The sequence below is a fragment of the Rhizophagus irregularis genome, chromosome 6, assembly GCF_026210795.1.
Source record: "Rhizophagus irregularis chromosome 6, complete sequence".
Taxonomy (NCBI): Eukaryota; Fungi; Glomeromycota; class Glomeromycetes; order Glomerales; family Glomeraceae; genus Rhizophagus; species Rhizophagus irregularis.
In genome coordinates this window covers 2,785,049-2,798,675 of record NC_089434.1, presented here as the reverse complement: position 1 = coordinate 2,798,675, position 13,627 = coordinate 2,785,049, and the positions used below count along the sequence as shown (strand labels likewise).

The 13,627-nt window shown below is 26.4% G+C and overlaps 3 protein-coding genes across 3 annotated transcripts; all 3 read right to left on the bottom strand.

Moving 5' to 3' along the window:
• Positions 1-2,943: 2,943 nt before the first annotated feature.
• On the bottom strand, positions 2,944-3,773 carry OCT59_026341 (uncharacterized protein; the record flags this gene model as incomplete). The annotated part of the gene is made up of 3 exons (XM_025334056.2): positions 2,944-3,124; positions 3,203-3,400; positions 3,502-3,773. The coding sequence occupies 3 exons, from the start codon at positions 3,771-3,773 to the stop codon at positions 2,944-2,946; spliced, it is 651 nt and encodes a 216-aa protein (XP_025184233.1).
• A 3,121-nt stretch (positions 3,774-6,894) lies between these two features.
• Positions 6,895-7,476, bottom strand: OCT59_026340 (uncharacterized protein; the record flags this gene model as incomplete). The annotated part of the gene is made up of 1 exon (XM_025314892.2): positions 6,895-7,476. One exon carries the CDS (start codon positions 7,474-7,476, stop codon positions 6,895-6,897), a length of 582 nt encoding a protein of 193 aa, XP_025184234.1.
• Positions 7,477-9,025: 1,549 nt separating this feature from the next.
• On the bottom strand, positions 9,026-9,891 carry OCT59_026339 (uncharacterized protein; the record flags this gene model as incomplete). Its single annotated transcript, XM_025324826.1, has 3 exons — positions 9,026-9,098; positions 9,161-9,355; positions 9,581-9,891. 3 exons carry the CDS (start codon positions 9,889-9,891, stop codon positions 9,026-9,028), a joined length of 579 nt encoding a protein of 192 aa, XP_025184235.1.
• Between the last annotated feature and the right edge of the window lie 3,736 nt (positions 9,892-13,627).

The window sequence follows — 13,627 nt, the reverse complement described above, 5'->3', positions numbered from 1 at the left end:
AATTTTAGATATTTTATATTTTAGTGATACACTTTTGAACGTTTCAGACTCCAACGGTTCCTGTTACCTAGTTTAGCATTCAATTTAAAATTACATTATCAATTGTTTAAAATGATGAAGCATAAAATTAAAATAATTTACGAAGAAATATTGTACATGAAAATTTTTTTATTCCCAATTTTATAATCAATATCCAATATAATTGTAATGGTTTTAATGATACAAAAATTAGATTTTTCCATATTTATGGGTTAAGTAAAATCTTTCTGCTGTATTCATCGATGTGCTTGAAAATGATAACTCATTTCGTTATTAAGCGTTGGAAATTGGAATCTAATTTATAAATTAATATAATGGATTTGTTTATCGAATTGCAGGTATAGTGATGTCTACACCACCTCCTCCAGCTCATATATTTTTAACCATCTCTAATCTTTGTTTTTTGGGTTTTTCTTTATATTCCTGATACAAAAGTATTCCATTATCTACAGAAATTAGATTGTTTGTTTCGACTAGTTTGAGCCAACATTCATAGTTGGCTGTATTCATTCTAGCCAAAGAAAAAAAAGTAACATCTCACCTCCCATCTCCACCATCTTCACCACCATCACCATTTCCTCCAGCACTTCCATCACTAACGCCACCAACATCTGCTGAACGCAAATGGGCATTTATAACAGTATAGCCTTGATAACCAATGATGTTCACTGAATTTCACGTGATTTTTTAAAATTTCACGACCAATACTAATCATGCATGTGACTCCAATTGAAGAGAGTACCGGTTTATTGTTTTTGTAAAAATCTTAAATTATTACATCAGGAAAAATCCACATGGAAATCCATATCAAATATTGTGGAAATATGAATAGTTCCAAATACCCTGATATATGAGAATGTATGGAATTCCTGAACTAATCTATATGGAATTATATGGGTCACCTAAAAATTTCACGATGAATGCATTACTTTATTGTCCGAAGCAGAGCGGAGGACATCAAATGTTCGTCCATCCGGGCACGTGATCAATGATCTGCATATATACGTTCAGAACGACGTTCCAATCGTTCCATATATATGATTACTATGTGATATTTTAAATAATTTCCTTGGAGATAATGTAAAATAGTTATTATGAATATTATTATAGTATCCATTTATTACATTTTGTGAATTTGTATTAATCGTCATTCTAGGTAAAACTAAAATTGTAGTAAGAAGATAGAGCGAATGTTTCTGATTTATTTGGTGATGGTCAATACTCTGTTGTCAAAATAAATTGATGTTCTATTCGACCATTTTTGACTATAATAAAACGAACAATGTTCCTTACCAAGGTCGTGAACTGAACCGTCTGTATATATCTCAATTTGTTCTTCTATTCCAATCTTTCATATTTGATTGTAATAAATTATTTCTATTGTGTGAGCTATCAACTAGTTTATAATCATGTTATTATTAAAAATTTGTCTTTCGATGCGATCATTGTATGTATCAATTATATGTAATCGACTATAATTAGACTGACCGGCGAAACTGATAAGATATATCATTCAAGTCGATAAATTAAAATTTATTATTTTCGTCGTTAAGAACCGCATTCATCATTATATGACAATTTTTTGTTGTAGATTGTGTCGTATAATTTGTCAAATCACAACTGTTACATAGTTTGCATAATTGTATTATTTGCTGTTGTATGTTCTTGTATAATATTTAAATGTTGAATTACAGAATTATGTGTTCCGTCTATACCTTCCCTATAAAAAATTTTTTAAAAAATTGATCACATATCGGAGTTTTTTTGGAATGAAAACTAAAAAAAATGATCATTTATCGGAATTTTTCCCAGAAAATTTTTTATAGGGCTTGTTTCTTGTCATAAATTTTCAATTCTATTGACTTAATAGCGGAATTCAAGAAATATATAAATTGTGAATCTCTCTTATAAATATTTTCTTTGTTGAGCAGGATGATATCAGTTCTATTGAAATTATCGCATTTCGGCATTTGTATTCCCAATATTCCGGTTTAGTTTATAATTTGGCTCACTAAGCGTTACTTTCTCTTTAACAATGTTATACCACGTTAATTGAACATTTTTGTAAAATATTTTTTGTAAAATATCAGTTAGTTATTATGTATACATTACAAATAGCGATATATATTATTTGGCAGACCAAATTATTGCGTAATCTTGCAACGCACAAGTATACCAAAAAAAAAACAAATGTCGATCAGATGCACAAACGTCATCGAGACACACATGTTTATGTTTATAATGCAGGACTGTATAGAAACAAAGTCTCTCATAATTTACAAAATTATTTTATTGCCGCACAAGATTTAAAAGGAAGTTCTCTTTGTTTAATATCTTGATGTAATCCATGTGGATAAACTATGACCATAAATATCATTTGATCCGAAGATCTATTGGTAAAAAGGTTACACAAAAAAATTGCGTGCATCAAATTAAAAATTAAGTTCGTGATACGTAGACAGAACAAAAACAAAAATATATTGAATTCACTTCTATATATGTATTTTTTCTTATTTTAATGAGTAAATGATTTTAATTCGTCTTTTAGATTTTACAACCATTCTTTAACATTCAATTTGTATAAAAAAAAAAATACGTTCAATAAATATTAAATGTTTTGTATTATACCAATTTATTTTTGAACTAAATAGCTGAATGAATACATAAAAACTATTACATTTAAACATTTTTTAACAATAATTGAAAATAAATTAAATATAGATATATCGTAATAATCAAAACTATGCGCCAGACGACTTTCGATTTTTAGAAGATCTATAAGCAGAGAAAAGGATGCATAGTTAATCCAACAGGTTTGTTGTAGAATAATATACCATATATATATATATTGACAATTTCAAAAATATTTACTTGAATTTATGAGTAAATTAATTTTTCGCGTCATCACATGGCGAATTCCATATCTAGTGACATTAAATTTTGTTGTAAGAATTGTTCAAAACCGATGCCTGATACTTCCGAAGTTATATTATCTGATCGAATTGGTTGATAAATTAACGAGGAAGTCATTTGAATCGGCTCATGTACAATTCCTACATACAATTTCCTCCTAGTACAAGCAATACTGATAAAAATTATAGAATTTTAAATTTTAATAAAATAAATGACAGCAAAGACAACAACAAAAATTTAATTTGTTTACCTTTTTAATGCATCGATACTCCATCCAAGGTTTGGTTCACAAGCGATCTCAAGATCTGATATTGACGTACGACGGAGACGGAAAAATTGCCAACGCTTGTTCATAAAGTGAGGAAATGATGATTCAACTACATTTTTTATTCCAATATTTGAATCTTCAGTAAAGCAAATTGATTTCATTTTACCCGATTTTTTAACACTTTTAAAATTTTATATTATGGTAAATTTTAATAATAATTGATAAAATTGATAAGAAACTGAAACAAATAACAAATGAAAATTATATGTATGTATATTTACTCTCTAGGTACTTTTTGGTTTGGTTTTTCACCAACTATATTGATCAACTTGAAAGTAATATTAAACTTTTTGTGTGAATAGATTTTATTTTTACAATTATTTTTCAAGTTGGCAAAACTTTTCGATGTTTGGTGTTGATTGATTTCATGATAGTTCAGATCGTGTTTACAGGCTTTGCATGAATGATCATTAATGGACTGGACACGAGATCTAAGACATCCACATTTAACACCAGTTTGTAAATTTCGGTAATTACACTTTCCATATGTCATATTTCTTTTTTTTAAAAAAATGACGGAATTTGTTGTTATCGTTAAGTGAGAAAGAGGAAAAAGGGTTTTCAATGTCTTTATATTTTAATTTTTCACGGTTTTTTTTTTTGATTGACGATCAAAATACTTGATTTGAATAAAAAAAATTTTTCAAACGTGCAGATCAAACGTTAACGTCAGTTAGCACTTAGCAGTAAAACAACTTGAAACAATATAAACATTTAGCATATGACTTGAATTCACTTTTGTAGTTTCATGATATTCTGTTGATTTCGAAACCATATAAAAAATTTCATCTATTATTTCCGTAAAAACTCCGTAAAAATGAACCTTTTACGGAAAATGTATAAGATTCGGCAATATAAGATTATTAATTCCGGAAATATGAGCTTTTACGGAAAAAAGATGAAATATAAAAAAACGGATCGACTTTTTTTTTTTACAGGGAAAACAAAAACCAATTGATTAAATAATGGAAGTGTTTAATCACCAAATATGAAAAACCCTTCTTTATAAATCACTGTTAAAACCCAGATACTTTTTTTATCATTCATTGTAATTTTCTTTATTTTTTCAGTGACAGCAACGTTAAATAAAGTAACTTTTATATTATAAACTTAGAGAAATTTTTATAAGGTAAGAAAGATTATTAGTATAAATATCCTGTCATATGATTATAATATTAGTCATTTTCCACCATTTGATCTAATTTAGGAAATATCCGGAGATATTCAATCAGAAAACACCGCTAAAAAAAAAAATCTCTTTTTTTTCATACAAAGGAGAAATTGTTTCATTTCAGACGAAGAATTAGAACAGAAACAAGATATTATCACGTTATTAATTTGGCTGAAGTAAATTTACTTATTATGTGATTAAAGTTTGAAACATGTTTAAGCTTAAAATAACTTTATAATGATGATATTTTACATTTATGCACGTAGCTAATACATTAAGAAATACTTTACTAAAAAAAAATTAGGTTACTGTTCGTAATACTTACAAATTACTTAACCCCTGGTTACCATGTCTTAATATATCTCTGCCAATTTTGATTGAAACTATAATAGTAATATTGGCCGGAATTACGTGTAAAAAAAGGTATTTCTAAAGTTCACTTTATTTGTATCATGCACAGATAAATTTCTAAGAAATTGGTGTCACAACAGCCACAAAAGTCATGTGTGCCTTGAAATGTTTCGTATCTGTTTCTTTTTCATGGATCTCCTTGTGTGCATCGTCAAAAAAAAAAAAAATCTTTTTTTTATTTAAAATAAAGTTTGTTTCATTCCAATCTTACATAGAATGAGAAGACGAAATAGAAGTAAACATTCCATGATTATCAAATTTGGCTGAAATATTTCTAATTATTATGTAATAGTAAAAAAAAAAAAAAGTTAAAGTTTGAAACATGGTTAAGCTTAAACTTAATTTTCGCCAAATTGTAATATATGTTGTTTTTGTAGTTATGTAAATATAACTATTTTAAGAAGTACATTTACCTTCCTTATTTGAAATATCTATAGTTACGTAATTAAACACTCAAATATCCTAGCCTGCATTATAGTGATTTTGACCGGAATTATGGTGACATCTGATTACCATGCAAAAAGGGGGTTACTATGTTACAAAACACACCATCAAATGCAATGATTTTTATCCGAAATGACTGAAAGGTTAAATACGATTTATTCCGTATCTGTGATTTTATATGCATAGATCTGATTTTAATTAAATAATTTCGATGCTCAGTCCTGTTGATTATGTCATATACACACTGTACACACCAAAAAAAAAATAAAAAAAAATTTTTTTTTTCATTTATTCAAAGGAGAAATTGTTTCATACTTTATAAAGAACGATGTTCAAGGAAAACAAAATGGAAGCAAAAACATTCCATGTTTATAAATTTGGCTGAGCCTTCTTTTCTTACCTATTATGGAAACTGTAGTGTAATAAAGTTAAAGTTGAAACATTTTAAAGCTAACATCAAAATAAAGTAATGTTGCTTTAAATTTATGCATAAGAAACACACATGAAGGAGTATCACGTTATTCCGACTTTTATTTGGAAAAAAAAAAATTATTTGTACAAACTATAAAACAAAAACCATGTTATTATTTGTTTAAAAAATTCATACAACAAATTTAGTTCAATGAATATACGAAAAAAGATAAATTTTTTTTTATAAATAGTTATGGGCAAAAAAGGTAAAAGGAACAACAAAGACGTTCATTTAACTATAATAGTATACAAAAAACAGTGAAACAGGTTTATGCTTACTGTAAATTAATTTTATAAATAATACACATTCTAGATTATCATTATTGTGATCATGTGGTTACATAAATGCTATGTTACGGTTACGCGTAATCATAACAAACCCTAAAATTATTCGCGCTGATCAAAAAAATATTGCAGGGAGTTTAAATAGGGTTATTAGATCATTTGACATGCATATCCATGCTTATTTAATTTCATAAATTATCTTAAATTAATATATTATTATATTCGTTAGTTTCGTTCAAACCCTACAAAAAAAAATTCTGGAAAAAACTCCGATAAATGATCATTTTTCTAGTTTTTTATTCCGAAGAAACTCAGACATGTGATCAATTTTTCTGAAAATTTTTTTATAGGGAAACATCAGTATTGAATTCACCGTTTTGAAATGTTTGATTTTTACAGTTAGCAGTCTTGCTGTAAGCGAAGGTCGAAGGACATAATAGCCCATTCACGTGATCGCCAGCCAACAAAATCGCAATTTTACCGTTTCCTAGTTTTTATTAAATAAATATATGGAGTTTATAAATTGACTGTTCTATCTAACACGGATATTATAAGGAAAAAAAACGTTTATTAAAAACATTTTATCATTTACGTCACAAGTAAAAAAAAAATACTCAAATTTAATTCATTTATAGCTTATAATCCTTACGCATTTTATAAATATTTTATTAAATTTAAATTACATGGAAATATAGAACAACTGAATATTCTGATATCACTCAATAAAATCTCCTGGAACGCTAAACTTGAAAAAAAATAAAGATATCGACAAATAAAAAAAAAAAGAAAAAAAAATAAATTAATTAGAAATATCATACATTATATTATATTATTAAAAATTTATATTATTTGTAATTGGTATTAATTCATTCGAGTTATTTAAATCGGGAGAATTTTGAAATTGTGAGAATTGTTGATGTTGAAATTGTGGGAATTGTTGTTGATAAAATTGTGGAAATTGTTGTTGATGTCGTTGAAACTCCTGTTGAACCAGTGATGAATTCCAATAGGTAGTAGTATCATAGTCCTGTAATTGATTTTGCATGTCCAAATTGTTATTAGGTCTAACGATAATTTCAAATCCGGGAATTTCAAATCTAAAGTGGTTTATTTGATGAAAATTATGTACATTTTGAGTGAGATTTTGGGGAATTTGACCAGTATTCTGTTCATTAACATTATGATACGGTTCGTAGGTAGGATAGGATTGCATGGGGTAATTATGTTCGTTTGATGGAATAGCTGATGGAATAGATTGTTCGTAATCGGTAGTTGTATAGGGTGGAACCCATACATCATTTTCCGTTACTGAAAAGGAGTCATTAAACGTATTATATGAAATTTGTTGTTCCTTCATAAAGTAATCGTTAGACAAAGGATTGGAGTTAGTATGTGAAGGATTACTTTGGTCCATATTTATTTTCAGAATATTTTTTAGGATGGAACTTTTTAAAGTATTTTATAGTAATTTTTTTTATCTTTTATTACGCAATGTGAGTAATTAAACTTTCCTTTTTAATTTCATTAATTTCATTGATAAACAGATGAATGAGTGATAACTGATTATTATTAATTATTTTCTACAGATATTTCATTTAAAAAGGAGATTGGCAATTTTTTGGGGCAAACAAAAACGATAATAAATTAAAAATCTCATTGTTGATATTAAATATCAACAAAATAAATGAAACAAAAAAAATATTCCCACCAAAAAAAGTTGACTTTGTACGCCAATAAATCAAACTTACGTGTAACCATAAGTCTTTATAAAATTAGCAACTGAATAAAAAAAAATTCATTTCCACAATTATTAATAATTGTGGGCTGAGAAATCATGCAACCGTTTAAGTGGTTATTTATCTGTTAAAATTATCTGTTGATAATTTAAAGAGTAGTTAGAATATGACGACATTACGAAGTTTCTCACGGCATTAGAAAATGCCTTAAACTTTAAATATATGACACAAGATGTTTTGTTTGTTATATTCATGGGAGATTATATGCTTCAATGAATCAGTTAACCTTCTTTAGGATAATAAGAAATACCCATCTATAGTTATCTGTCAAGAGTTTAAATAACATCTGTTGGTGTTACAAATGCAAATAAGCCGATTAACTAAAATAAGGACATCGGAAAAATAATTTCCCGCAAAAAATAGAATAATTATTACAGAAGCAACAAAAAAGAACAGTTAAAATAAATATCTGTTACATTGCTTTTTTTTGTGGCGTACAGTGACTCATCATACATTTGTAATTAATTTATGTCATTATAATCCGAAAGTTTTACTCATTCTGTTGTATTTTTTTTTTTTTAAAAAAACGAGGGTCAGTTATTTGTCGACTAATTAATATCAAATTACTTAAGATATTCTCATGTGAATTAATATTTAAAGAATTTTTATAAGATTCATAAATTATAAAAATCATTATTGAATTTTATATTTTCTCTTGAATAATAAAATATATCCGGCGTTCCAACCGAATTTAATCTTTTTTTTTATGTATTGAACGAGAAATAACATAATATTTGAAATATTTGAATCAAACGAAAAATGAAAAAATTTTATTGGACGAGAGAATAATAATAATCTGTATATATTATTTCGATATTTATGGGATTGTGACTAACAATGTTACAAAAAAAAAAAAAGTTTCACTTCTTTGTTAATTTTAGAAATAAAAAAAAATTTTTTTTTTGTACTATACATATTCAATAAATATGGAAACTCTCTCCAAATAATGACCAAATATACTTCTTTTTTATATTTGTAGCCTAGAATATTCCATCTCTAAAATCTCTAATTAAAAAATAAATTTTCGGATAAATTTGATCAACAACATATTTACATGACTTATACCCTAACCTAAAAAGTGATATAAATAATAAAAATATTACAATGATACAAATATGTAATATGTATATATATATATATGTATTTTTTTTGTAAACATTTAATTAACTATAAAGGAAGAACTTCCTGGATTGGACCATCAGTGGTTCCAATATACAGCTTCTTTCGCGATCCACATATCCTAATAATAATTAAATAGAGTCAGATTTAATTATTATTATTTAAATAAACTTATTTATTTACCTCATTAGTTCATTTATTGACCACCCGCTAAGTGGTTCGTTGACCATTTCAAGACCCGATGCTGATGTACGTCGAAAAAATTTCCATCGTCTACCATTCAAAAACTTAAATAGCGTATGAACTTCATTTATGACCCCATTATTTGAGTCAAAAAAAGTAAATTTTATTAAATTTTTGTCTTCCAATTCTTTAGTCCTATTATATTAAAATATATATTATATATTGTTAATAATTCAATAAATATATAACAGGGTCCACGAAAACGACCCCTGCATCAGGTGTATAATGATTTTCATTGCAATGTAAATCATGCAGGTAACATTTAATTAAAACACAAATTGAAATTTTGGTTTTCATTCGCTTTTTTTCATTATTAATATTTTTTTTTTTATAAAAAAACTTTTGGTTTAGTATACTTACTTTCTAGGAATTTTTGGAGTTAAATTTCCCCAAGGAAGACAAAAAATTTTAAAAGGTCTTTTAGTACGTCTGTTTCTTGTAGTGAGCGGTATTTCTACACGGTTAACTATTTCATCTACGTCAAGTGACGTATCATATTCAACTACCGGCTGAAGGATTGGATGATTTTGTAATATTAGTGTATTTAATGTATTGATATTTAATAAAGAAAATGGTAATGAGACGTGTTGACATTCAAAACAAATTCTCCTGCAATAACATGTACGTCTTGTAACTGGATTATATTCGAAATTTCCGGTAAAGTAAGACATTTTTTTTTTAAAGAATGTCAAAAAAACTTTTTTTTTAAAAAAAAGAAAAACTTTGAAGGGGTTTTAAATAATTTTTTTTTCATATTTATTGCTAAAAAACCTTAACTACAATATGATTTTGTTTAATATTCATTAAAGTTTGCTATCTGCTTGAACTATCTGTAGATTTTCAGCAAAAGTTTCATGATACATTTAAACAATCAATTTAAATGGCTAAAAATTTTTTCATGTGAAAATTCCATTTTTTTTTTAAAAAAAAACGATCGGCTTATGATCTAAACAAAAAAAAAAAATAATAATAAATTTTATTTTCACAATGTTTCTGTATGATAAAATATAATAAAGAAAAAGTAATAAAGCCAAAAAAAAAATTTTTTTTTGTGTCAAGTTTTTTTACTATTTATATTTTTTTACGTTCTGGTTTTTATAATTTTATAAGCATAAAATAATAAATATTACGCGATATATTTAATCAAATTGAATTTTCTTAAAAGTTTGAGTAATGTAAACAACGCTCGTAACTTTAAATTTTCACATCAAAATCACCAAAACAGTATAACAGTTAAATTATCTGCGCGATAAGTGGGTAACAGGAAAGTGGGTTTCAGATCGAACTTATTATAATTTTCAAGACAAATAAATAAATAAATATATATATATTGAATTATATTACACAAGTTACAATGACACGACAGTTTTGATGTGCTATAGCATACATATAATTAGTAAAGTTACATTGGCTTTATTTACTATTCTGTACAGTAGTTATGCTTCTTCCGAATTGGAATTTTCACAAAAATTCACTTTTTTTTGTTATTAAGTATCAGCTGAACTTTTTGCAGACGAATATTTCATTTTTTAGGTAATTAAAATTTACTTAATAACTACTATTCTCGTGTGATTATATCGATTTACCTTTTTAAATTAATACTCGTGATATAAACGAATGATGTGATTCTTGTGGTTAACGATTAACTTATATCTTTATTCAACTTCTTTTAAAACTTCGTCTAATTATTAATAATCTTTATATTGTTTAAGAATTTCTGAATTAATTAATTTTGTTTGATTATATACATATATGTAATTTAATTTGATGTGAAATAAAATGAAAATATCATATTTGAGACTTTATTGTGGTGTGGGTCTTTTAAGTTCTGATTTAAAAAATTAATTTATTTCTATTACGGTTAGAATAAAAAATTTTATGAAAAGTCTTCTTTGACTATAATGTCAAATAATAAAACCTGATAAAGTTTATTTTCAGGTGACTGCTTTAATATGTTTGGATAAAAAAAAAATGGTATGATTTAGAAGGTATTATTAGAATTAGAAGAATCTAAATTAGAAAAAAAAAATCAAAAAGTTCTAAGAAGTTTTCCAAAGTTCTAAAGATAATCATATTATTCTACCTTTTTTTTTGAAACTTTTTTTTGTAATGAATTTTTAATTTTATGAAATTATTATTCTTTTTTTAGTATACAAGTGGTAAAATTAATTAATATTTATTTATCTTCATTATTATTTTTACTCCTGAATAAACATTGTGCCTTTTTGCTTTTTTTCTTTTTGTTTTTTTGTTTTTGATCTAGCTATCAAGTGACTCATTCCCATGTAATGACCAAATTAATCTCAATAAATGAAATTGTACAACTCTTTATTATGATCATATAAATCATACAGATAACTAAAAAAAGTATCCATCCCTTGTAAATGAATAAATAATAACAAAAAAGTAACAAAACAAATTGTTTCATTAGTGCCAATTTAAAATACTAAAACTACCGGATCGTCGGTTATTTTTTCTTCATTGTAAAGAGCCATTTTTGAATTGATTTACATCATTTACATCATGTTTGTTGGGTATACGAATACTCATGTTACATCATGTGCAATTGTGCATGCAAAACATTTAAAATTATAAAAACTTGAGAAATTTTTTAAATCCATTCCATTATTGGATTCAATTCTCAAGAGAATCATTATACTAATAAAAAAAAGAGAATTTCGATCAAATACATCATTTTATAAAATAATTTTCATGTATATTGTAATTTGGCGGATTCACGCGTGATACATTTTAAAGACGACGATCCGACCCAAACAGGGGGGGAAATTCATGTTCATAAAATTTTTATTTTCAGATGTTAAGTGCGTTGGCGTTTTGCAGAATCAAATCCCCTTAGTTGATTGTCAAAAATGTAATGTCCAATAAAAAAAACAAATTTCCAATTTAGTAGTACAACGAATATGTAATCTATATTTTGAAAAAGCCTAACTTTATTTTTTCAAATTAAATTTTTTTTTTTTTTAGAAATCTTTGTATAAAATCATTTTTTGGAGGGTACCTAGTTTTTTGTTATTGCTTATTAGTTCGAACTTCGAAGTGTAACTATATAATTCTACACAAAGGTGATACGAATGTCCGGATGTCCGTGAAATTCCCAATTATTTCACTCATCTCAGGAACTGAACCTATGTTCCTTAGACAACAGGTTCGTACTTAATAATGGTTAGTTTTACCATTTATCCCGTTATATCCCACTATTTCGCGCGTGCCAAATAATTGGTCGATATAATGGCGAATTGTTTTTGAAATATTATATGCATTGTTGATTCTGTTAAGTACAAAAAGTTATTTATTGTATAATGTGAAAATTTTTTATATTGTAAATAATAAATAATTTGTAAATATTAATAATTCATATTAAAAGATTGATTCTGGAATACAGTCTTTTGACTTTTATGTTCTTCAGATCTCAATATATTTTACCATTTTATGTAGAAATACCATTAACTAAGATTTTTGTTATATGACTGAATGTATTATTGGCCAGAGGTTTACCAATTCTGAGATCTCTCAAGTGAAAGTTCGAAAATATGTGTATGACACGTTTTCCACAATGATGCAATTATTTATTTATTTAAAAAAAAAATAATAATTATAATAAATAATAATACTCTTTACAAAGCACAGAAAATTATTATAAATATTGTTAAATAAAGAGTCTATTAATTAATTTAACTCACTTTGCAATTGACGTTTTGACATCGTATTAAATTATTTTTTATATAAAAATAATAAAACATCCAATCTACATTTTCTAAGCGAGGTGATGAGGTGATAAATTTTCTTCAATCGCTTTTTTTATCTGGCCATTATAATCATCATGAAAGCAAATTTCTTTTTAAACCAGCTTTCTCCAAACTTGCACAACTAAATTTTTTTTTTTTTAAGAAATAAATAAGTTTTTTAAATAAACTTAAATATAATCTTTCTATTTTATCACATACAGTATATACTTACTTTTTCAAACTTATCGTTTGTATAAGATGCGACGTTATTTGATGGGGCGTCCTTAACGTACAGTGAGGGTGTACGATATTAACGTACGAACTGGCCTGAGTTTGGGAGTCACACGCGATAGCGTTAACGTTAATTCCGGCCAGTTCGTACGTTAATATCGTACACCCTTTCTTTACATGATTAAGGAACTCCTAAATTTTGTTGACCGGAAAGTATTGGAATTAGTACTTGATAATATATAATTGGTCGGGAAACAAAATTTTGTTCAACTATATATGCAGAAATTGATTTAGCATGTTATGATATTGATTTTTGAGGTTCAATATGTTGTTGAAAAACAAGATGATAGGTTGCATACTCTGCTAATCTGCGTGACGAACGGGAATAGTTGCGGAGTATTTTGATACATGGTCTCGTCCGAATAAAGAA